The following is a 27,640-nucleotide window of genomic DNA, read 5'->3' as shown; positions in this document are numbered from 1 at the left end:
GCAAGCAACTAATCACGGATTTCCTAAATCCTATTCAGGTGAGCCTAGAGCGATGTTCGTTCATCCATGATAATAAAAAGTAGTGTTTTTCAAGAAGAAAACTCTACTTTTGTTAGAAGTCTCATGAAGACTTTTGAGATGTGTACATATCTCAGCAACTATCTTATCAGATAGAATCTAAGAGAGTTGATCATCAACTACGGATAATTTGAGAAGCATTATTGCCTCTTGATTATTCAAATTCCATGTATCCTAATCAGTACCAAGGGCAGTCAATCATTGTGTAACACCCAAAACAATCTGATTGATATTTCGATATTCATAAATTGCTATTATCTATTGCTTCTGAGTGTCATAATTCTGACCATTGAATTTTGAGTAGCTCTGAAACAAAATATTTGTCAAAGATCCCATAGCATGTTTTCCAATGAAAAAGCATAAGTATATGTGAAGACACGTTCTTTAGTATATGTGAAGACATGTTCTTCGAGGCAAAAAAATTAAAGGCCCAGAAACTTTGAATGTTGACCCAAAAGAGAGCTCGAAAAATCCAAAAAAAAAAATGTTGTTGATTTCTAAATCCATTGGCTCAAAATTTGAGGCACGAAAATTGAGGCAATCAAAAAAATTTGACAATCAATTTAACTCCCAAAAAACCCACCAAGAATCTATAATAAATAATTTGATCCGATATAGGAAATTAGAATTTTGAACAAAAACTGCTGCAAAAAAAAAAAAAATCACAAAAAATATGAAAATGTGTAGAAAAACAGATGACAGCTGTAGAAAAATGGTCATAAGAAGTAGATATCACATATAATAATTTCAAAAAATATTGCTCTGATAATTTCGAACAAAAAATTATTATTTTTTTTTTTAAAATTCAAAAAATTGGCTTTGATACTATATTACGAAGTAATTGGTAAAATACTTGTTTCTTATTAACAGAGACCACGAGGCCTATATATACAAAAGAATAAAGCAATGTTTCTTTAGAAAATTATTGTACACAAAAGAAATATTCTATTCTAGCTAAAAGAACTCTAAAGAGAACTAACAGATAACTATAGCTAACTAAATATTAGAAACATTCTAATATTTACAATAGATTACAAATAGATAACCATTAACTAATAATAGAAGTTTATCTATTATCGTAATATTATATACAAGAGCATATTATTTATTGAGTTTTCGCGCTCTTGTTGTTGGGGAATGCCCCTTAATAGATCTCAAATATGTTTATCAAAAAATATTAAAAACAATGAAAACCACTTCAATATCCACCTGCACCCCATCCCCAAATGTCACTATAGGTTACACCTTTTGACATAAAAGAAATTTGCATAACTTTCTTTCTTTCAGTACTGCACACCAATGTGGCTATTGGCCTCTTGACATAAAAGAAGTTGACATGACTCAGCTTTCTTTTTTGTACTGCACACTTTTCCTATGCCCCTTAATATTCACCACCAAACGCAAATCAAAGCCTTGAAAACATATCCCTTTACAATGATATTTACGAGGATTCTGTCACCACCTATAATATCCAGGAAGCTTAACAAATTTTACATTTTAAGGTTACATACCGTTTTACAAAAACCAAATACATTTCAATGGATCCTTGGGGCATGGCAGATGCTTCCTGCATCAAATCCAAACAGAAAAAATACTGCATACATATAATTCTCTTGATTGTTTCCACTATCAAACCCAGGCAGAAAAAAATACTACATATTTCACAAGTGGAATTCACCAGCTCTGTTTAGGACTAATTCTTTACTTACAGGTGTTCTCTGCTGTTATTTTGGCAAATCTGGACAGAGATTAAAGTTGAGGATGATTTGTCTTGTGCTTACAGTTTAACTTTATCCATCTCCGATTCAACATCTTGAGACATTTTATTTGTATGAGTCCACCCTAAAAGACCAAAGACCAAATACCAAAGAAGGTTCTTCTGTGATGCACATAATTTTGTGCAAGTGACCACTTCCATGGATTATTTTTTTCTATGTTTGCATATGATCTATGCTTGCAAGGAGTATCTATTTGACACTGACAGCATCTTCTCTGTGGATGAGTGGAAGTTCAAGTTTCACAACAAAATGGCATGTTCCAGGCTCCCTCATGTATTGTACATCACCATTCATTAATTTGAGAAGCTTCCGGCACATACTTAGCCCAACTCCCTCTTCTGCAGTCCATTTTTTTCTATCAAACATATCCTGGATAAGTTCTGCAGGTAGCCCTGGTCCAGGATGTGTTATCCTGTGGACAACAAAAAGAAAAGTAAAGGGAGATCAGATCACAGAAATTTGTGTCCATATAGAAAGATAGAATTGTAATTGCTCGTTTCCAAAAAAACTGGCAATTTGTTACTGTACATCATCCTTAGATTCCCAGAAAGGAATTATTTTTCGGAATATATTTACCTCAAGTTATTTAAAAAAAATTATCGATGACTTCTAAGACTCCAAAGCATATCAAAACTACAACTAAGCAATTAATAGTATTGCAATGTCAAACCATAAATTTTAAAATTACTTCAACTGCCTTATTCCTTAGTGTAGCACTCGATCTTCATAAACCATTTTATTCTTAGGAGGGGGTATTATTATTAACAATGATGAACGAGACTTACTAGAAAAAGTGTTATATCGGTATGTAATAGTAAACTGACACACTGGAACACCTCCACCTACGTTGTCTTCACTTTTAAAAATTCATGAATGGGACAAAATAGAAAGCCAGTCAAATGACCCAAAAACTTTTGTCATATTCCTGGATTTGAGGCAACAGTCGGTATAAGTTTCCAGGCATCTGCAAACAGCAACTCTAGTTATTCTATAAAAATTTCTCTCTAATTAGGATGTTACCAAAACTCAAATCCCAAAGGAAATCTCTAACAAAAAAATTAATTTCAGCAGAAGCACCCCATATTGATGATTCCAGCTATTGCTATGGACCTTTTCCATGTTACTTCCTGCATCCTTCAATTTTCATTCATTAAGGTCTGTTCTTCCTAAATCCATTATAATATCCATGGAGACCTTGCTGGGACTTAGCAGCTACACAGTGAATCGTGAATTGTGCACAGCTTTGTGAGCCCAACAGACCCCTTTCACATTATCAGCAAGCCTGCTTGTCAGGATTCAGAACACTGCAAAGAAAAAGGACAAAAGGCAATAAAAGACTTGAGTTTCAAAACAATGAAAAGGGGTTCATGCATGTCTTTTAAGAATTAAGAGATCTCTTTCCCTCACTCTCATTTCCAAACATAGGACATCAAATCTCAAACATTTTTACTTCGCTTTAATCTCTCTCTCCTCCACTTTGTTCTCCCTCGTTCTTTCTAATATATAAACTTCAAAACTTATACAACCCTAGTTTTTTGCTATTTGTTTAATTTCTTCCCGGTTTGTTTCTTTGATTCTTTATTTTCCATTTAATTTTCTATATTTTAGAAATTATAATTTATATTCTAAACCTAGTAATAATTTGTAAATCAGTAGTTAATACAAATATGGTATTGCATAATATCATCACTATACAAGAAAACCTTGTCTGAAGTATGGAATATTAAGTACAAAGAAACTGGAGGTGGTAAGCAAATATTGTAGTTTCATATAGAATTTACTAATTGTCATTTAGGAAACTGTACCATTATTCTCTTCTAGCTACACCTGGGTAGAAATGTAAAAGCAAATATTGTAGTTTCATATAGAAGTTACTAATTGTCATTTAGGAAACTGTACCATTATTCTCTTCTAGCTACACCTGGGTAGAAATGTAAAGAGAAAACTAACTTGGTGAGTTAATCCATCAATTGTTTTGCAAATAGGCTAGTCCAGTAAGTATTGGCTGATAGCAATGCAAAAACACGTAAAATCCAGTGTGCATTAGTTGAAACTTATTTAAGAAACTGAACTGTAAAATTGTACAACACATATATTAGAAAAACATATTTTCAGCCGTTTTGTTCAACACCAGGAAGCTATAATTTGACATTTAGGAAGTTATTTAGTATTTCTCCACTACTTGATCTAAGTAGGATTATAAAGTATTAGTGAAGTTAGTGAAATCAATCCATCAATCGCTTTGCAGACAGACAAGTCCAAGAAGTATTTAGTTGATTCAAGTGTGATTAACGCAGAAAGGAAAGTGTGTGCCAATTAAAAACTATCAAGTTGTATTGCAAAGTTGCCTACAACTTGACCTAGAATCTACTTCCTGCAGTATATATTTAAAGATCCCAAGAATACTAACCGGTAAGTTCTCAAAACTTGTAGGATTCAAGGATCATAAAATCAATTCCACTGTATCACTTGCTTTGACAAATGAAGTACTAAAAGAGAGATGAAAATTGTAATCAAAATCTAAAATCCAACTTGCAAGAAGCTCATTGCCTACGGGCAGAAATGCTCAAATAGGAAACCAAGAATCTAAGGGGAAAATTCCTCTCTTGAAAGGAGATAAATGATCTCCCCAAGGTCTCCAAATAGCTGCCATATTCGATTAACACTTTTGGTTAGGGACTTGTAAACTATCTCTTGTCCCATAGGCTAAGAGATTGACATGGGAAATGATTATATTTTGGAGCCCAATTACTTTTTTATATGCACAACTTAAGTGTTATATTTTATGATCATCTAGAAGAGACTTTTGATACCATTGTATTTAGTTATTTAAAAGTACTTTTTTTTATTTTCTTCTGGAGGGAAAAACAATCATGAAGAGACCCACAATTGCAGCACCTATATATGCAAAGGAAAATACCCTTCATCATTACCCTAAGGTTATCAGTTATGAAATTCAATTTTTCAAAATTGAACAATAATTTCGCTTGTAAATCTCAATGGATAAACTCTCTTGAATTTATTGTGAATTTGGGAACAAAACCCTCAAATTAGATTGAAGTGTTTCAATATAAAGAATTGCAGTTGTATTTATTGATTCTTGTAGAAACTATTATCATTTACAAGCAAACCAACATTTTGCTCAAATCAATGACTTTTTATTTCAGCTGATAGCAGTGTTCCACTTGATAATTTATATATTTCATTAAATGTGATTTTTTTACAATAATTACTATTTTAGCAGGGTTGACTCATATTTTCCAGCCATCACTATAAGCATAAATCCCAGCAGCTTTCCGTGAAGCTGGTCACACATCCTGACAGGTTTTTTCATGGCTGTTATTACTCAGCACTTACAATCCAGTTACTTTCAATTGCATTTTCTAGATACAGCACCAGTTATTTATTGACTTTTGCAATCTCGAAATAATTGTATTGTGTGATCTGGTTTAGGTCTTAGTTATTGCTGATTCTTCATTGTTTTCATCTTTATTTAGGATCTAACACCTGCTATATATTTTGATATTATGTACTGCTGATCTGAAATTTTGATTTAAGAGTTTAATCTAGCTATCATCAAATCTGTGATTGAATTATCTGCTGCTAGTGTTCAAAATTATCTAATATAGGATCTTGTACTGTTCTTCTATAATTCTGAAATTACCACAGTTGGTTACAACTAGCATATGTTTTGGTACTTTGCACGTAATTTCAGATTCAGTGAATATTGAAAAAATCATAAATTGTTTATGAATAGCTTCCATTTTCAGCCCAGGGTTTGATTAGTTAAAATTTAACATTTCCTCACAGCATTACAGTCTGATTTCAAATATCAACAAAATACTAAAAAGGAGGTACAATTATTAGTTACCCAGCTGGGAATTGTTGCTGTGAGTTTTGTTCCCTAACAACATATAGGATAGAACACTTAATGTTTCAAGATGGAAAACCAAATATCGAATCCTCTCTTGAACAAACACACTTCTTATGCTAAGACTGCAATAAAAGATAACAAGGTGACTCCACGGTTAATGTGGAACTGGTTACTCAGTGATACTAATGTGATTTGCTAATATCACGAGGGGACTTTTGCTGTTCGCTAAGATTAGTCAGCTTAACTTTGACTGATATGGCTTCAGAATATGCAATGAATATATACTCTTTAACTTCCAGCTTTCGGCATGCAACTTAAACTTGAATTTATGAATTTAATCTACTTCTACTTCCACCTAAGGATGCAAGAAAGAGTGAATATCCTTGAATTCTACCAGATGCAGTCTTGTCATCGACTCCACTCACCTAGCGCATGCGTCTATGGTGTGTTAAAATGATTTTCAAATCAACACCATTTCCTTAATCCCATCTATGAATGCAAATCAAAGATCGGGTATAGATTGAGGTTAAGTGCATTCAAATGTCATTTGACAACAAGGAAAGACTCACAATCAATAAGCAGCTACCGGTTTGGTCTATGATCGAACCAAGCAAGGATGCATTCACAAGTACTCTTATCCACCTATATTACTCGAAGGAAATTCTACTTAACACCTTGAAATCACATCTATTCTAAGTAAGGAATGCATATCACCATGCAATAATTCCAAATAGATCATAACTATTCATCATGTAAGTAGAGCAAATTTGGTAGCATATCAGCAATAATTCTCTCGTACGAATGATGGAAGCAAGCCTTATGTAGGGGTTCAATTACAATGAAAGACCAGAATTAAACAAAATCAATGGCCCAGACTAATCCATTACAAACCCTAATTAGGGTTTCTGCCATGTGGGCCAATGAGAAAATTACAATGCTCTAAAGAGCCAATGGTAAATAAATAAGGTATAAACCACTAATCAAAAGGCACCAAACTATGGGCCAATCAAACATCTAATTATCAGCCAACAAGAAAATAAAATGCCATGTAAGATTACATCAAATCTTCCTTTAGAAGATAGTTTCCTTTGATCTTTTTCTTTTTGCAAATTCAATGAACATAGACAAAATATTATTAAGCTCATCCATTAGAGGACTTAGCGCCCTTTGTATCTTCCAATCAGCCATATCTAACTCAGTAGTACTTGTGGCAAGGATTCTTCCCCAATCTGGCACATTGTCTTGCCAAGAAGCTAACTCAGTGGTAGTTGTGGCAAGGATTCTTCCCCAATCTGGCATATCATCTTGCCAAGAAGCTATGAAGGGTTTGAATGTTGCAACTCTTCTCAACTTCTCCCTTCTAACAGTGTTGCAATCTTCCAAGTGGAGAGACCTCATTCTTTTCTTTAAAATTTCCAAATTCATAGTTTCCTCTTTTCTTTCATCAAATTGGAATGTTACTTTCACCACTTCTTGAACCTCATCTTGAATCGTCTAAACTATTGTACCAAGGCCTTGCCAATCATCTTTTACCTTTTCAAGAGTGTCTTCCCTGAAAACTAATACAAACTACCACTCCTTGACATCTTCCATTCCATTTTCCTATATTACATTGTTCTTTTCCAATAGTTGCTTTGGAATTCCTATCATTGCTTGCCATTGTGGAATAGTTTTTCGCTGATGGGCTGAAATCTTTCATCTTTTACCTTTTCAAGAGTGTCTTCCCTGAAAACTAATACAAACTACCACTCCTTGACATCTTCCATTCCATTTGCCTGTATTACTTTGTTCTTTTCCAACAGTTGCTTTGGAATTCCTGTCATTGCTTGCCATTGTGGAATAGTTTTTCGCTGATGGGCTGAAATCCTTCACACCCATAGCTTGAATTGATTGATGTAGTCGCATGATAGTGTCTTAGGAATTCTCAAAGAATAGCATTTATCTCTTGTACAACTCTTACGTCCATGCTTTTGACTGTTGAATATGATTTTAAATTCTACAAATTATCAATTGATTCTCTTTCAAGGGTGTAAGGTGGTGCAAATGTTTGGTCTTGTTGCTGAATAGGATTGAATACCTTCTTGAGGCATTTCCTAAATCGTTGATTTTGTTCTTTATATTTCTTCTTCCCAATCTCCTTGCTCACTCTTTGCTCAAAAATTTGTACGGCTCCATGAGCATCCTAAAATTCATGTTTCTTCATTGTAGGCCCCATATCATGCTCAATGATATCATAATCTTGACAAAGGATCTATCTCTTGTTTTATGTCCACTTGAAATGGCAACTTAAGACTCTGGGAGATCTAGAATCATCCCTGATAGCTTCTTCTAATCTCCTTGCTCATTAGCTTTCCTCCTCTTTCGCAAAATTCTCTATACATGATTTCAATGTCCTCAACTGGCTCAATATTAACCACTTCCTTTCTCTATAACATCTCCCTCGGCCAAGAAGGGGTTGTACATTCTCCCAACTCCATTTTTGGCTCTTCATTTTCTTGATCATCACCTCCTTGATTTCCTACCTCTTGATCTTCAATTGGTATTACGGCTACATCTCCATTTGGCCTTTCATTAGGAGAAAAGGTTTTAATCCTCTGTAGTAGAATCCTCAACATCGTTCGTTTAATTTTCACTTATCGTCTGAGGAGAATTTCCTTCTATCTTGCTTGGACTTTGAGGAGAATATCCAAAGGAACTTTGGCTAATACTAGCTTCTAACTAAATAGGGACTTCATGATTCACCTCCTTGTCCTTCATTTGGATCGTCTTTCCTTGCTTAGAAGTGGCACTTTCTTTGGATGGAGGAGCATTTGATTTTTGTTTCTTGGCTTGTGGCTCCTCAATCCTTATTCCTTCCCCCTTAAATCTTTGATTTGAAAGGCCTTTCCAGCATTTTATCTCTTCTTGTCTTCACCCTTTTGTCTTTCACTTAACTCTTGATCTTGTTTGGATGATTCCTCTTCAACTTCTAACTCTTTCATTTTCTCATATGTTAGTGGAATTCATTTCTTTATGAGGCTTTCCATCTTTCTATCCAAGTACTCTTGAGTGAAAAGTGTGACAAGAATCATCAAAGTTTCCAAATTGATCTCATGCTCATCTAACTAATCAATAAACTCCAATTCTTTCTTCTTTATTGTCTCAAAATCCCTTCTAATGAGTCTATCATCTTCCTTCAATGGGCTAGGTACTTGGATTTGCACTTATAGTCCATGATCATAACCACTGTCAATCTTGAGAATATCTTCTTTCCTACATTGAAATTATTAGCTATGTCTGCCCATAATCCTCCAACATGGGACATGCTTGAACTTGTTTTGAAAACCTTCTCAATTTTGGATTAAAGATTTCCCTTACTTTATAGGATCCTAAGGCATAGCATTCAAACTCATTATGCCACCTCTGTAGCTGCAAGAGATGGAAAACATTTCGTTCCAAAGCAAAATGGAAATGAAACTACCTATTTATGCTCATGCTTTTGAATCTTATCGTATGCTAGCAACTGTATTGCTACCTCCATAAATACTAACTTGTTGGTTGGATACCTCGATAGCCTTTTGGGGCCACATTTACCTCCCACCACTCTAATATATGTGAACTTTGGAAACTAGATGTACCACAAGCCATACTTCTTGATAAATTTTTCTACTTCAGTGGACAATCTTTTGTAAGTAGCCTCTTGTATAATCCTCACAATTTTCATAGCAAATGCATCAATCATATTTTGAAGTTCTTGTTGTGGAGGTGCAATTGTGGGTAGCATTTGTGTGCCAAGTATCACCCCATATTCCTCTCGACCTGACCCAACTATCTCAAGCCTAGATATCTGAACATCATTGCTATCATATAGAACAAGTATGATCCCATGTAAAATGTCTTTAAATCCTATAGCATCCTCAATTGAAGATCTAAATTGTTTATGGTCCTTACCAAATCAAGCATTACTTCCCCACTTGAAATTTTCTCTATAAAGTAAAACATCCATGGCTTGAAAACTCCCCCTTGAGGAATTCTTATTACACTCCTTAGTATAACAATGAGATCACTAAGGTTTTCGTGGAAACCTGACTTGATTAACCTTGGTAATTTTGCTAATATTTGACTTACTATCACAATATCTCAAGGCCTCATCTTTAGTAATACAAACACCCACCTTATGGTGTGGAATGTTAAATGTCTCCTCAATTGCTCTTTTTGTGATGGTACCCAATATCTTTTTATCCTTGCCATATCAAACTGACTTTGTTAGTGGGTCATAATGTTTCGCACGCTCCTTTATTAGTTCAAACATTGGGTCATAATGTTTCGCACGCTCCTTTATTAGTTCAAACATTGCATTGTAGATGGGAAAGCTGCCACCTACACTATCTCATTCTTTGTCATTCTCTTTGCCAACTTAGAAGGATTGGCTCTAATCATACAATCTCAAACCTGTATCATGTTTACCGGTCCCAAGTCTGTATCCCAATTTTCTTCCACTTTGAAGAAAAACTTGATCCAGGTATCATTTCTTTAGCATCATGCTTTGATTGGGCTTATCTATCCTTCCTCATGTTTCCAAACATAGGTTTTATCATCCATCACCTACAAAGTAATAAAGGCAAGTTATATTTTGAGATCATATTCATTTTGAAATCACATGAAATGAAAGCTTCTTCAATTTAATATTTGAAAGAGAAAGCTTAGTACTTTAAAAAAATCAGATTGGATTCTAAGTCAAATTAATGCTCTTAAATGAAATCAGATTGGATTCCAAGTCAAATAATGCCCTCGAATTAAATCTATAAGGGTCCGTTTGGTTTGTGGAAGATAATGGGAATTGGCTTTTTCATAATTCGGATTTGAAATTTTTTGTGTTTGTTTCAAAATTGACAAAATGGAATTAGAATATATGTCTTCTAATTTTGTCTCAAAACCAAGTTATCAGACTTCCCACTTGCAACTAGGAATTGAAAATCAAAACCTGGTTATGCTTTTTGAGGAGAGTAAAAAAATTAGATCGGACTATTTTTTGGAGTCTGCCTTCATCTCCAAGCTTATGCATAAAAATGTATCTTTCCACTCATCTTCCGAGTGAAACAAACGATACAAGTAAAATCCCAATAACAGGAATGAAGATTTGCAAAACCTTGATTTGGCTAAATCTAGATTTGTAGAAAACTTGATTTCTAAAATTCCACAAACCAAATGAACCCTAAGTTATTAAGATTATTAAAAGGATTTCATATCTAACATCTTCATCCAAGTCTATGCCTTTCTTGCTGCTATTAAAAATTTTAAGTTTTTAACACATGAATTTGCAAAGAATTACTTGATTTTCACCCCAAAGAAATTTATTTTTTTCATCCTAAGAATTCTGATTTTTTCCCAACCTGATGTGATTTGATGTTGCTAAGAACAGCCTCCACAACTTCCTAAGATTTATCTCCAATTGATGAAAATCGCTGCTTTTAAGGGTCTTCTTTGTTGCTCTTCAAGGGTGAATTAATTGCTTGGATTTGATGGCTGAACGAGAGGGTTTGACCCTCCTTATATAGGCACTCAAAGCCTAAGGGGCATGACCCTTGCCTTGGACAACCTCCCTGAGGGACAATAAATGTTTTTAGTTCAAAAAAAAATTCCTTTTTGAAGCCCAATGCAAGCCCAACTGGGTATGAATTTCAATTTTAATGATTAAATTAAGAACAATTTGTACTTGACAAATTTAATCATGATTAAAGTGGTGAATTTATGTAAGATTGGACATCCTTTTTATAATTGCAAACATAGTGAAGATGCATTGTTTTTGTTTATAAGGGGGAAGATGAGAGGGTTGGGTTCCGACCTCTCCATGTTCCCACACTAGTTTATTCTCAGATTTTCATTTCCACATTTGTTTCTCTCCTCTAAATAAACTTGGTCTTGTCCCTCTTTGGTAATTCCCAACCTCATGTTTACTTCGAACATCCCTTTGCAATCAAATTGTAATAATTTTCATTTTTGCTCAAGTTTCAACTATTGATTCACCATCTTTGTTGCTCAGATTTTCACAACTGCATATCTAAATCAGACTTCATTTGAGGAGAAGTACGAAATTAATCTCATCTTGGAGAGCTTGTTTTTAATCACTAAAAATGATGCCCAAGCTGTTCGAGAGTTGTCCAAGGCAAGGGGATCAAGTTTTTCCTTTGGTTTGATGTTCCATGCCTGGGAACATGAGAGGGTTGGAATCCAACTTTCTCTTGTTCCCACTGGAATGAGGAATGGTCCAAATCCGACCTTCCCATGCTCCCACTTTAGTTCACTTTCAACAACCACATAATTCTTTATTGTTTTGCTTGATTTCTGTATCCAACTTTGCCTGGTTGGTGGATCAAGTTTGATTGCAATTCAGATCATGGTTAACTTTTAGAGTCTGATTTCCATATTCCATTGAGCAGTTGATCTTCATTTGCTTTGAATCTGATCATGTTTAGGAGAAGATTGATATTCTGTCCTTAATTCCACCAATTTTCAATGCTCTCAAGCCCATGAAATGGTATTCTTGCTTTGATGTGAGGGCAGGGAAGGCTAGCATTTACATTTGAGAACATGAGAAAGTCAAAATCCAACCTGCTCTTGTTCCCATTGGAATTAGGGATGGTTGGAATCTTCTCATGCCCACCTCAATTAACTTCTAATGATCAACCATTCTTATTTTTACTTACCTCCAATTTTGATTTTCATCCTTAGTAATTTTATTTTTATTTTTATTGTCATATGACTTGCATGTTGAGGCATAGGGGTTGGTCACCTTGAACATCACTTGTAGATTGTCATCCCTTCTATGATTTGTTACATCTCCAAAACCATTTGTAAAATTTATATGGTTTTTTGTGTCCCTTGAATATCTGTGTGTATATGTATTATGTAAATGCATATGCACATGCATATGTATATAGACATGTATATGTATATGTCTATGTAAATATGTATATGTGTACCTATATATATGTACGTAAATATGTACATAAAAATATGACTAAATACACACACAAATGTGTGTGTTGAGGTATAGCGGACTGTCACTTTCAAATATCCCTTGAAGACTATCATACCTTTAATGGTTTTTTGCATCCCCAAAACATTTCCTAAAATTTTGAAAACATGAGGTTGGAAGGTGGGATGTTTCCTCCAATAAGCAATAGGTAAAGTTTTGCAGGGGACGCATTCTTATAGAACATAGCAATAAACATAGTGAACAAAAGTGATGGTTCGCCTCACACTTCCCAACAATGCCGCTAAATGTTTTCCCCTCAGGGGTTAACAGGAATTTAGTACATGAATGCAGAAGTAAAGTATTAAACACAAAAATATAGAGAACTTGGGAATGCTTCATATTCATCAATCATCAAGTACCGGATTACATCCCATGCTTCATACTCATAACATAACTCAATATGACATGACATAACATGCCTTCACTTGTGACAGAGACTAGTACATACAGTAGCCGAGGGGTACGAGGCAAACCGTCGTGTCTATAACTTCCCTCGGTGACACAAAACTGTCTAACTACCCGATTGTCCGACAACACCTATCTTGGGCCTTAGCAATGCTTGGTATCCACCTTTTTAAAAATAAAAGGATTATCACATTATAAACAACGAAAATTCCATAACCCCAAGAAGGGAATTAATGCTATCTTTGTATTGTTTGTGTAATTGATGTTTAATTAGAGAAAACTAACATCAATAGAGAAAGCATGCAGGTCAAAAATAAGAAGATTTACAATCATCTCCCATCTTCCAAAATAATAAAATCCATGTGCTTGCTTTTAATTGTGATTTTCATAGCTCACAGACTCGGACTTTGACTTGGAGAGTACTCAGCAAGCGCAAAATTTTCAACTCAGGATATACTCAACAACAATTCGGCAATTTAGAAAGTACTAAAAGTTAAAACCTCCTAAAGAAGCATATTCTTTTTTGAAGTTCAATTACAAAATATATTTTAAACTAAAGATTGACATCTCAAAACAGAAAACACATGGTTTTGTAACAAAAGCAACATGCGAAAAATGTATTTTAACCATTATTTTACCTGTGTCAACATTTTTACCCACATTTTTTGTGCCTATAAAAATGCAAGAGTTAAACTTGTGAAACTTGCCCAGCAAAAAAATAGAGTTCTCAGCAACTCTGAGACTTTACAACCGTGGCTATTTTCACTAAATAAGAGAACTGACCAAAAGAAATACTAGAATGTTTTATATTACCAAATGAAGAGATACTACCATTGCCAAGTATTACTCTAAACACAAGGACCATATTTAGTCTGCCACAATGCCACAAGAATTAAGCATGAAAATCTGACCTGAATTCTAAGTGAACATGTATACCACTGCCAAGCTGCTTTAAGGTTGGTAACACTTTAATTGCTACCCATCCCTCTGGGGATGGTGTATACCGTATTGCATTTAACAAGAAATCGGCCAAAATTTGCTGCAATCTGACTTGATCTCCATATAAACACATGGTTTTTACCTCACTAGGAATTTCACGAATCAACTGCAAGGCCTTCTCTCTCAGTATAATCATACCTTGACTGACAACAGCATCCATAACAGTTCCCAAGACAAATTCAGCTGTGTCTAACTCCATATAACTGTCAATTCGAATACACAAATTAGAATTTGAGAATACAAATCTTCTTAGTATTTAGCAAGCTAAATGCTAATGATATAGATAAAAATGATAAGAAGCACATTACAACAGAAATCAGACAGAATAGAGAGTGTACACACTAAAGTAGTCGAAAAGATGAGAATTACAACACATGGACAGTGGAAACAAAACATGAACAGGTCTGCTATACAACCTAAGCATGTATGCTGGATTCCAATGACCATTTTGTGATGGTCAAACAGAAAATGACCATTTTGTGATGGTCAAACAGAAAATCTAACTGTCTACAATGCCAAAACTGGGATAAAGTACCTGTTAACATAATTTGTGCAAACATTCCCACTTATCAAAAGACAATTTATCAAAAAATGAGACACGAGTTGATACATATAGACATCTTGCTCAAAAAAGGATTCGAGCCAGTGATTGGGAGAAGACAAAAAAAGGTTTCTAGTAATTCTCCTCAATACTTTATATTAACAGGGCAATTTGGTAACATGATTTTAAAAGAACATAGGAAGGTATCATTATCAAATAGTTTTCATCTCAATGTTTGAAGAAAATGCCTAAGCAATCTTGAAATATGTGCTCACATGTAGATAAGGAGCCAAACCTGTGAAACAGTTGCCATTGTACATAATTGAAAAGAGAATTACAAGTTACAGCTTGAAATGAAACCTAGGTGCACTAGTTACTTTAATTAAGTGCTAACATAACTTCTAACAAAAAGTATAAAGATGGGAACACTCCACAGTGCAGCGGTAAGTTATGAGCCTCTCAATTGGGAGGTCTTGGGTTCAAGTCTACTCGACCCCCATGTTGATACCGGCTCCAGCCCATTACCAATCCAAAAAAACAATAAGTATAAAGATCATCCTCTAGCAATAAAGATAAGCACATTCAATATGGTTAGTATGGTAACTATATTTATTATATATCTTTCAAATGTATAAGCAAGAGGATAATTGAGTATATTTGCACAAAGGTAGCAATAAATCAGAAAGAAGGTGAAAGTTCAAAGATGGCATAACGTCTGCAGAAATATTCGCCTATTAATGTAGGCTTCAATTATCTAAATTATTTTATAAACATTCAAAAATATATTCAAATCATTTGGTAGCATATCTTAACAATTAAAAAAATTCTTGTCCCCAAATTTCAATATACCTAGCCTTCGAACGTTTTAATTTGTCCTTCCCAGATCTTTTGGTCAAAATATCAATTGATTGTTCTACAATTGGTCATATTTCAGTTTGTAGATCATGATCTTTCACATGATGTCAATTCAAATGATATTTTGTGTTGATGTGCTCAGTTCAGTAATGGAAGATTAATTTTTTTACTAACCATGAGTTGTGTTAATGAAGCATATTTTTGTCCTGCAAATCTTCAAGAATCCTTCTGAACCATAATATTTCCCTGGCACCTCTGAAGCTGACATATATTCTGCTTCTACTGAAGAGAGAGTTGGCACTAACTATTGGTTCAAGATTTTATGTAGTGTCCCCTATTTGAAATAGGATTTAACAATTAATTATCATATATAATTTAATAGAACTATAAGATATGAAGTTAAAATGTAATCAACACTAATGAAAGGTCAAAGGGCATGAAATAAAGAATTCTGAATTTCTGTTAGTCAACGTATGCACTTGTAGAATTCAGTCTTCAAAAGGTTACATACATACATAAATACACACACACACACACACACACACACACACATAATGTGATGCTTTCACACCATCACTCCATTGCAAATGGGGATCCCCTCTTTTGTTTTCTAATTGGGTTGTTGTTGTAGTGGGGTTATAAAGTTTTGGCATTGGGCTTAAGTTTGAAGAGAGTGGGTTTGTGTTTGGGTTGAAATGAGGATTTGGCTAAGTATGGGAGATGGAAGAAAATTGGGAGTGATGCTAAACAAGAGCTAAATTTGACTAAGTATACAACTCATCTTGAGTTGAGACATTTTGCTACCCAAGTAAATGTTGTCTCAGCTTGACTGAGATGTGTTTTACTACCCAAGTAAAAGTTGTCTCAACTTGGCCAAGACATGTTTCACTACCCAAGTGAAAGTTGTCTCTGCTTGGCCGAGATGTGTTTCACTAACCAAGTAAAAGTTGTCTTAGCTTGGCCGAGACATATTTCACTACCTAAGTAAATGGTGTTTCATCTTGAGCTAGAACTTGATTTTCTACCTATGCTAATTTTGTCTCATCTTAGAGGAATGTAAATTTAATGGTATTGTATTGTAAGTTTAACAGTAATGTAAACGCCATTGTCCATCTATGGAATTGCATGCAAATTTAATGGTTAATGAAGAAAAGTTCCAGTTCACCATTTGTGTGGTGATTAATTTGCAACAATGGTCCTCTCAATTGATTCAATTCATCTACTTTGTGGATTTCACGGACATCCACCTTGTCTTATATTGCAATGTTGCAATAACCAACTCTTCATAATTTCTTACAAGCAACTAAAGTGAAGGTTACAATTACCCTCTACAATCTTGAACACCATTAATCACTAGAAAAGCATATGACTAGGAAGAAGATAGCTTTCAAATGTCTTGTGATGCTTATGGACCGCTTTGATACTCAATTTGTGTACAAAACTTATAATTGTCAATTTCAAAGGTGTGGTTCCAATTGCATGGCCATGTGGAGGTGAAGCCAACAAGCACGGGCAAGCTTGACAATGGTTGATGACGATGGTTCTTAATACTTTCCTTGAGGTAGCTTAGTATTAAACAATATATTCTGGCAGATTTTCAAGAATCAAAAAATGGATAAAGAGATGCAATATAAAACAAAAAGAGATTCCAAACCAAGGGTCAAAGGCATTTTGTATTGTAATTTTCTCAATTTTATCCCTAGGATGTACATCACTATAGTCCTAGAAGAACAAGTTCAATGTGCAGTTCCAACATTTTTTGAATGCCTTCATGTATTGTGTATGTTCCTAAAGATCTCCTTGACCTTCTTAACCCATATTTGATGTTTTGAATGTTAGTTCTGATTATTTTTCATCAAGATAACAATAGAGTCCCTTACAAATCTTTTGCAAAACATCTTTTGAAACTACTACAATAAATATACGGGTCTTTTTGTGATTAATAAATTTATGCTTATTTGGACAATATACAACCGTATTTATCTACTTCCTAGCTTACGTGTGTAGATAAAGGGTATAGTCTTCAGTGCTTTCTTTATTGAGGTATCATAAAGTGGAAGGCAGTCTATTACATCTTTTGGTTTAGAAAACCTAATAGTGCATTACCTAATCCACCTGTCCACTTCATGTTCAACCTCTCATCACACCTATACACCCAAAACTATCAAAGCTAAACTTCATTTCACACGCTATTGATTCAATTGCACTCATTTTCATGTCTAGACATGCACAAGCACATTAGGCATTATCATAGCCTTAATGATGCAGCAGGTAAGGGTGATGGACAAGATTTCAGTAAATGAATGATTCAACTTCAAAGTTTCTACACTTCAACCATGCTTCAAGAGACTCAATTCATGAATACACCCTTCCCAAAGGAAAACAACGGTAAAATATATCTATTGACACTGGACTACAAATGATTCAAATGGATATTAGGTTTACAACAGCACCCAGCACTCCATTCTTGAGCAATCTTCCTGTAACTCTTATTCTTTACTTAGAACAACCACAAACACTTGTCATCCCAATCAACTTATCAAGAAAAGGCCTTTTGAACACCCAATCATATCAACCTACAACCTTTCATATCCTTTTGGTTCATTAATTCAATCTCAGAAAATAAATAAGCCAAAATACACCACCTTGCTATCCTCTAGATAGACCTGTGGACAGTCGCAATAACTTTTAAACCAGACCAAATTTCTTCAATCCCTCTGTTGATTTTGGGCATAATTAGGTTATCTTCATTCCATTCAAAGCACATTACAATCCAACGGTTCAATCCAAAGATATTGCCCCAACATCAGACGGCATTTTCTGCAACTTTTATTTCTGAACTTTTACCCTTTCTCCAAGCAATGATCAAATCTTTCTTATTGTTTCTGCACATCACTTGTTAAATATATATAACACAATGTTAGATATCAACATCCCATGAATATTAGGCCTTTATATTCATGGAATGCACATCATTTTAGTGGAACCCTACTGTACAGTAATTTAGAACCGAAAAGTGCAACACAACAAACTCAAAATTAACGTGATAGTGATTCAGTATAAAGACAAACTCATTCAAAAATGATCTGCAACTTGTTGGAACAAGACTTTCAATGTATTATATGGTCCTTTCAATAAAATAAAATAAAGCCTTCAACAACAAAGTACAAACATATATTGTTGCAGAGAATAAAGAATTTTTATTGCTCTTTCTTTTTCCTGATTATCCTCCGTACATCTCTAGGGATTTTTATACCATGACTTCCTCATACATTTTATAACTCCCTTATAACTTCGATAACCTATTTTATTGGTTAAATGGATTAGTTTAAGGTTTTAGACATTAAAACTCAAATTCCCTCCATTGTTAACTAACTATTGGATTTTGAAAATTCAAAATTCCAACTTACAATTTATTGAATGCTTTTAAACCAAAGACCACTAAACTCACTAATTTTGATCTGTTATTATTATTAACCTTTCCTACGCCTTTACTAAACTCTAAACATTCCAGTTTAACCCAAGAACTCTATTGGTCCTCCATACAAAGCAAAATTTTATCTATTTAGGACTTTTAACCATTTCTAAAATTTGTATGATCAAAAGCCATTATAGGCTTCAGTACTTCCCAATTGATTTGAAAACTCCATTTATGTATTCCATCCCTCTGATTTTCTTTGACGGTCTTTGTGGTCTTCATAATCTTCAACTTTGGCTTGAATATTTGAGGTGCTCCTGCACCACTTAAGCTCAAACACTTTACACAATTATTCATTTGCTTTACAAAGGTATAGAACCATTCATTATCAAACCAAAATACATGCACTTAGTGATAGAAAAATAGGAATATACTGTGATCCTAATATGCTTGGTGTCAAGGCTTATTTTCACTCCTAACAGTTGTATCTAACATAGTACCTTATGATTGGTGCCCTTGGTCTTGCAAAGCCTAATGTTGAAGTCTTATTGTTAAAAAAAATTGTTATTAGGGGTCACTCCCATATGACATTTATCTATTGTTCTAGCTTAAAGTTATAAAATCTTATATATTATACACTTGATATCTATTATAAGTAAAATTATTTCAAATGGTATATGCTTGATAAAGCATATAAAATATAAGGTTTTATAGCCTTATATTAGAACAATATATAAATGTAATGATGGTATGACCCCTAATAACATTATGTTCTAACACTTACCCACCTTACAAAATTGGTCCATAGTTGTCCTACCTAATCATAAGTTTGGGATCATTACCCCTAAGTTTGACACCCCTAACAACTTAAAGCACCAATTGGACCTTTACAAGGACACATCCATGCAATCTGCACTCAATGGTCAAGGCCAAGTGCAATTTACTACATCATTAGATGTCAATCAGAATTTTGTCAAAAAGACAGAGATCATTGTCAACTAATGACTACAAAGACTTAATGAAATGTAAATAAAACAAAATCTATCCATTGCTCGAGGGACAGCTCAAGTATACAAAAGATCAGTTTTAATAGAAAAATATTTCAACAGACCTTTAAACCATCATGTGCAGTTTCCTACCTACCATCCTAGCAATTAACCATTGTATGTGAGGAACAAAACAAAGATGGAATAAAATCTAAGTTCCCATTGATTCAATAATAATAAGCCAATAAACCATTTGCATCATCTTCCTTGAGAATCATATTAATTTACTATCAACTTAAGGAGGAAATTTGTAATGGGAATCAAGTGCGTTTTTATATTCTCTAACTCTCCTTTGAGTGTAGGAAGCCACATCATTTCATTTATCAATGCCCTTATGAAAGGGGTCACAGCCTTTAGTTATGATAAGATTCATATGTTTCACAGCCATAGCTGCCCCTTTCACTTCCTATTTCTCACTTCTCAAATCTGTCTTTACAACTTTTCAAATCTGCACATATCCCATTTAAGATCTGCATATCTTTTTCTTCTAGATCTACATATATTATTTTCTTCTTATACTTCTGCCCTGAATCTGCTCTACATCTCTACTCCTCTTCTCCCCCATTCCATTTGATCCTTCCGATTCATATCTTCCCATGTGAGGGAGGGGTCTCACCTCTTTATCATGTCTGCCTTTTGGCCAAAGTCATGGCCGTTTATAATTCTCCATCTTTCAAAGAATCACAACCCTTCATTATTTCAACCTATTCAAAGAGACACAACCCTTTGCAACCACAGCCCTTCATTATTACAATCCTTTCAAAAAGTGACAACCCTTTTAAAGAGTCACAACCCTTCACCTTTTGAAAGTCACTTTCTTATATTCTTCCCTTTCCTTTCCCTTAATACTTCTTAACTCTTATGTTCCACTCCTTTTTCCTCCCTCCCTTTTTTCCCCAAATGAAGTTTGCTTCTCTCCCTTTTATACCTCTCATTTGACTGAGTTGCAACTTTCCGTTCATGCCTTTTGACCATTTGTTTAACTTAAATAAATTTTAATTATTATTGATTTAATCTATTATGTGTTTAGTTTAATTATTATTTTTATTTATTTTTATCCTATTTCAAGAATGGGACATGACACGGAATGGCAATTAAGTATCTCATCCAAATTTCCTGGGATAATACCAAGGAGTGTTGATAGTGCAGGTGGTTAGCAACTTAAACATATTACATTGTTTTTTCTGTTTTTTCCCTCTGAGAATAAAAGATTTTTAAATCATTAATTTGTTTAATGAATTCTTGGTTTCTAAATAGAAATGGTTTTCACCCAACAATACATTGTTTGTTTGCCTTATAGATTTTCATCTTTTAAGGATTAGAGTTGTCAAAGGAGCTATACTTTCTCCATTTTATATATCATTGAAATACAAAGACAGAAGAGCAATAAATGGCTGTTCTAACAAGTGTTACAGGACTCTGCGAGTCTTGTCAGTACTCTAGACTCACAGAGTCCCAAGCCTAGTCAGGGCTCCAGAGGTTTTTGGCCTCTGGACTCTGACTCGGCCAGGACTCGCAGAGTCCATGGACTCTCCTGACTCAGAGAGTCCGTTGGACTCTTCCATGGCCAGCTAAGCCATAGGGTAAAAAGTTATCATTTTTTTATTATTTCAATGCTTTTTTGGCTTTTATAATAATATTGCAGATATTGAGTTCTAAAAATTTGTAACAATGACTCCCAAGAAGGCAATCAATATGGAGCAGTAAAAAGTGTCTTGCAAGTAGCAGGAATAAAACATGACAATTTATCTGTAAAACAGATTACGAATAGGATTTCACTAAAAAAAATTCCAAAAAAGCAGTGTCATATCATAGGCTGTAATCACAGAGTCCTGGAACCAAGCATTAAAAAAAACAGCACTATCAAATTTGAGAGCATTGCAACAAATAAAATGCTTTCCGTTTAAAGAATTGGACATCTCCAGAACAATAAAAAGAACAGTTTTAAGGTTTGTAAAAGATTGAAAAAACAAATATCTATTAAACATGTCATTTGACAAGTTAAAAGATGATGACATTTGAGCAATTATGTAGTTGATATCATTCCAAATATTCATAAGGAGCTTTCTATCTACCAAGAACAAACACTTTAAGTGAAGCAGTCATGCTATAACTTGCATGGTATAAGAATATAATATGAAAATTTTCGTAAACACTTGATAACAATATGCCACTTCGAGGAAGCAACCTCATAGTCCACTTCAACAGAGATACCACCAACAGTCTTCAACATGAACAATGCTCAACATGATGATAATAAACAATCTATATAATTTTAGTCTAAATTATTTCTTTTAGAAATTTGCATCGATACTTATGTGATCAATGTAAACTTGTGCGTGTGTGCAAAGTATCTCAATTATTGTATCTTTGAAGTTATTTGACTAAATGATGCATGAGAAAAGTTTTAAATCCTTAAAAATATTTGAATTTCTTGGGTTTTCAATTTACCAAGTCCGGACACCGACTTCGAGTCTAAGCCCAAGCCCAACACCAGCTTTTCAAGTCCAAGGCGAGTCCGAGTCTTGTAAAACTGGTTCTCACTAAAGCACACCTCCAAATCAGCCATCAAACATTTATAAATCATTTGAATATTAGAAACTAGCCTGGAAGAAAATTTTGAGGCATTTTTAGGGAGGTTCAGTGAATTAAACATTGGTGCATGCCATACTGCGAGCCCCAAGGAGATTCCAGGTAACATAGGTTTATTACATTGTATGTGTGTAGTTACATTGGGAACCAATAAGAAATGCCTAAGGGTAGTGTATTAAGTTGGAGTGTCGTATAAAAATGAAAAGATATCATATGAAGTTAATGATGTTACTCTTGTCAGCATCTAGCTCATTGAAAGTGGCACATGATCATGTATATGTATTCATTTCCTATGGCAGACCATGTCTCTCATGAGCTCAATTACACATTAAGATGAAAATTGTTCTTCAAGATCTGTGAATTATTCTGCTTTGCCATGCATGAGTAATGAATCGGGATAAAGTCAGCAAGGTTGAGAATGAAGTTGTATCAACATGCTATCCTATGATCTATCCCTTAAGACGATGAGGCTTTCACAAGCTAGGACTTGACATTTTGTTCCCCCAGAGTGTGGTGAATTGGTGTGGTCGTGAGATCTAATTAAAGATCAAATATTATAGCAATTAACACGGCATATTAGCCCTCATAAAATCATACGAGATTTGTTTGCCCTTGACTCCACAAACCCCTAATAGACTGACCCCTTTCCATGTAATACTAGACTGACTGATAAGTGATGCCCCTTACTTTATGGAGTAGGCCTGCACTCCTAGCACTATAATAATTCATCTTCCAGTTACCCTATTGGTGCGGATCCGATCCTTACAAAAGCTTAATCTCCAACTACATAATATATAGAGCTAAAATGATTGAGGAAACCTTCCTACAGTTTCGAATATAAACATTTGGTAGTAACATGCTACATGAGTCACTCTTACATATATTTGCTTTTGCAATATAATATGTAAGAACAAGCCCAGATGCAAGGATACTGTATATTATAAAAGGTACACTCTGCATTACAACTTACACTTAAGAACAATCTTAGCAATCTCAAGAAAGAAAATATAATATCACTTCATTTCTTTGTAGAATGAGAAACATAATAATACATAGCAATTTGCAATCATTACTTCATTTTTATGCATGGAAGAGAAGCACATGTGCATAACAATAAATTGTCTAATTGACTCGTTGTAATATAAACAAGGTGCCAAAAAAAGCAGATGCATTGTACACAGAATAGATCCCTCAAAGCATTAGTAGATTTTGCTTTTTTCTTTTACAATTTCTTAATCTAATCCAGTTTTGTAGAGTTGCTACTTTTACATGGACAAGATGCTGCAAAATGAAAAGTCAATTAGTTTATGGATTCCTTATCTACTCAAGTAAGATAGATAATATCCTTACAGGTTGTGTGTGAATGATATTCATCAGAAAAAATAACAATAAAAAAAAAGTGCTGAAGAATAAAAATGCAGCATAAATTAACTATGGAAAAAGTATGTCTTACCCATTCTCAATACTGTCTAAATCAGTATCATTCATAATCCTCTGCATCTGTCTTTCACAAATAGCACTTGTTTCAATGAACTGTTTCTGATCATCAGAAAGACCAGTATCTTCTAACAGTTTCCGAGTAAATATAATTCCATCTAAAGGATTTTTCATTTCCTGTCGAATATATGCCAACTCCTTTGATCTTGCAAAACATTTCTTCTCTTGTTGCCTCTGAATCTCCAGTGCCTGCTGTAGTTCAGAGCTTGCTATCTGCACAAAACAAAATGCTCCCGTAATTCGCCCATCTGCATCTGTTCTTTTGTTTGCTGTTAGAAGTGCTTCCACATATTTCCCTCGTCTGTCAAAAAATGCAAAGGGGAACTTCTCTGTATCCTGACCATCAATTGCACCATGTAGCACAATTGTAAATTTGGTTATTGCATCTTGACCTTTTAGCCGACAGAAACCACCAAAAACCTCTCCCACAAGCATTTTACCGATAACCTCATCTCTAGTCCAGCCTGTAAGCTTTTCCATTGCCGCATTCCATTCAGAGCAGCAAGTAAATTCATCTGAAGCAAATATGGGAGGAATCAAAGGATTGGGGCTTTGCACAATAGTCTTGTAGTCACCTTGAATTCGGATGAACTTATCCATGAACACCTTTTGAACTGTAACATCTTGACCTGCAAAGGTAACACCAACAATGTTGTATGTATAATCCCTGCTTGAACAGGCATTGACAACCAATATAACCTCTTTCTGCATCTGGGGACCAAACGTCCTCAACTTTATCTCAACATTTTTATCTTCCTCTCCTGCAAAAGATGTACAGGGCATTGATAAAACTATTGCGGAAAAAAACAGCAGCACGGCAATAAACTATTGCTGCAGTGATGTTTCGGAAGTAAACCTTCCTCATCTTTGTTTATATACAAATTAAGAGATGGACAACAAGAATAATACATTATATCTAAGGCTTGATAGAGCAGGTGCAACAGCTGAAATCAGGTCAACCAATGCTTGGAATCGGCATTTATTAATAACAGTTGGGCTGCTATAAGCATGCATAAAGTTGGGCAATTAACTCAGCCAACAAATTTCGTAGCTCCCCATTCAAATGTACTTAAATTATTTGACTACGAGAAAAAACCTTCCAATGTAAAAAAAAAATGTACCTCTCAGAGCATTGTAGAGCATTTTTGCCACTGTCTCAACAGATTCTTCTAAAACAAGATCATGAACTAATGACTTGCCCATAGCTTCTTCAGCTGGAAGTCCTGTCAATTCCGCGGCATATGAATTCCATCCATTTACAATTCCAGCAGAATCTACACCTAGAATAGGTGCATGAGCTGTTTCGATTACTCGCACCATCTCACATGCCGCAGAGTTAAGCTCATCCCCCTGCAATTTTAGGTCATTCATCTGAGCATGAACCACAGTTTTATTCTCGCTGTCATCAATGTCTTTAAATGAACCACGTAGGATAAGCTGTAGAGAGTGAATTGCATCCATTTCTACATTATCCCAGGGCAAACTTCTTCTTTTGACAACTTCTAGGAATGCCTTGAATGAAGAACGGGGGTGCATTCTCCGGCCATCATCTTTATCATCAGGATGATGCTTTGCTCCTCCCCACTTAATCTCTTTTGCAGTGTGAGATCTAAACCAGAACAAAAAATCTTTTGATGTGATTCTGGCAGCAGCCATACCACAGACCGCATCCCCAAGAGATGCTGCACCCGGATAACCAGCATCTGCTAAACTATCTGTGCTCAAACCTGTTGAATCCCCGTGGTATTCAAGCAACCAATCTGCAATGTCCTTAATTTGAGCTTCCGTGGGGGTTACTCCGATCAACCAGAACTTACCCCCGTAGTAAAGGGCAGCGCCATCACACTTGACAAGATCCATTATACTGGGAGATTGAGTTACAATTCCAATAGGTGCGTCTCGGAGAAGCATATCGCAGAGAAGCGTTTGAGTTCTAAGAATGTTGTTCTCTGTCAATTGGGTTGCCAATTGCATTTCCATATTAATCTGCAGGCTAAATGTCTGCATCAAAAATTCACAAGCGGAGCGAAGAGGGAAGGGAACGGCACGAGGAGAAGTGTGATGACAAACAACTAACCCCCAAAGCTTCCCTGTATTTCGCCCGCTGCTGCCTACTTCATCATTTCCATTATTGACAATTACAGCCATAGCAAGAGAAGCAATGGAGCCCATATTAGCCATGTACTGAGCATGACAACCATGGGGTGCCCTCAGAGTAGAACCCACCAAACAAAGACGCTGAGGTAATTCCTCCGCCTGTATAATTCTGACAGGATCAGCACGGCAATCAGAGATCATACGCACCTTGTTCTGCATGAAAAGAAACCGGGACGCCTGGGGAATATCAGTGGCAGGATAATGGAGTCCAAGGTATGGCTCCAGGTCAGAACGCCTGATTTCTGCAAGAACCTCCCCGTGCTCATCTTCATGGAACTTGTACACCATAACCCTGTCATAACCAGTGAGCTCCCTGACCTCCTCAACAACAGCATCACAGAGCAGACCAATATCCCCATTGGCCACAGCCTGCAACCTCGATGTTGCCCTGACAGCCAATTTCTGCGAAGGCACGGCCCCTCCTCCAACGCCGTCCGCTCCTCCCCAACCGGCCAAAGCCGCCGCTTCCCCTCTTCTCACCGGCTCCAAATCAATCACAATCCCAACATCAATCCTATGCATAATTGCATAAAAGGGCTTCCCACTCTTGGACTCCACAGCAATTGGATTCGCCAGGCTTATTTCCTTCGTCATGGCAGCCCTCTCCAAACTCCGCGCGCTCCACGCCGTAAAAAGCCTCCGCACATCGCTCCCAATTCTCACTGCCGCCTCAATTTCCACATCCGGAACAGACTGACCCGCACCATGCCCCGCCGCATCCAGCATTTCCGCCGCGTTTTCACTGTAAGCAATGATCCTAAAGCTCCACTCCTCAACAGCAAGCATGCATCCAAAAGGCTGAATCATTCCTCCTCTTTGCATCAGAGACAGATAGGCTGTAATGTCCCGTTCAGGAACCGGCTCTGTTGAAGACTTTATAGACGTGGTGTAATCGAAAGACTTACCCGATTCTCCCGACTGTTCGAACACAAGATGCAATGTAGTGTCCGCGTTGTACTGCTTCATTGCCATTGTCGCTTTACTGTTAGTGTTACTCGTGGAATTGCTTCTCCTGTTGGTATTGCTAGCTGATGCCTCTGCCCTGCCACTGGAAGCCTCTGCCCTGCTACTGGACGCCATGACTCCTCTTCTCAGAGCACAAACCGGAGATTTTCACTTGCTCTCTCAGTGGTTGAAATTGGTATTGACACCCATTACATGTAAATGGAATGGAGGAATATCCTTATCTCTTCCCCGATGGCTCCCTCAATTGGCTCTCTATCTCGCCACCGCTCCATTCGCCTGTATTTAACGTCCTAATCACTGACAAACCGCATTCATTCATTTTTCTTCCCTCGGTAGCCTCCTATAAATTCTGTTATGTTGGGCTGTGATATGTACCAACACAATAGTGGAGAAAACCAATGCATTCGTCCTCTCCT

At 35.6% G+C, this 27,640-nt stretch overlaps 1 protein-coding gene across 1 annotated transcript; it reads right to left on the bottom strand.

Annotated features, from left to right (window-relative positions):
* Positions 1-1,546: 1,546 nt before the first annotated feature.
* On the bottom strand, positions 1,547-27,640 carry LOC149543046 (phytochrome-like). Its single transcript, XM_089797975.1, has 4 exons — positions 25,223-27,640; positions 24,058-24,862; positions 14,065-14,355; positions 1,547-2,268 (listed from the first exon to the last, which is right to left on the bottom strand). Exons 1-4 carry the CDS (start codon positions 27,336-27,338, stop codon positions 2,046-2,048), a joined length of 3,435 nt encoding a protein of 1,144 aa, XP_089654101.1. The 5' UTR covers positions 27,339-27,640; the 3' UTR covers positions 1,547-2,045.

The sequence above is a fragment of the Cupressus sempervirens genome, chromosome 8 (genome assembly GCF_028749045.1).
Source record: "Cupressus sempervirens isolate cs-2001-9-10 chromosome 8, ASM2874904v1, whole genome shotgun sequence".
NCBI classification, from domain to species: domain Eukaryota; kingdom Viridiplantae; phylum Streptophyta; class Pinopsida; order Cupressales; family Cupressaceae; genus Cupressus; species Cupressus sempervirens.
This window is presented reverse-complemented; position numbering and strand designations above follow the sequence as displayed.

Coding starts and splice junctions, on each gene's coding strand:
- LOC149543046 (XM_089797975.1), bottom strand. CDS start 27,338: ATGGCGTCCAGTAGCAGGGCAGAGGCTTCCAGTGGCAGGGCAGAGGCA. Junction 24,863..25,222: donor GCTCTACAATGCTCTGAGAG/GTACATTTTTTT, acceptor CATCTTTTGCAG/GAGAGGAAGATAAAAATGTT. Junction 14,356..24,057: donor TTAGACAGTATTGAGAATGG/GTAAGACATACT, acceptor TCGAATTGACAG/TTATATGGAGTTAGACACAG.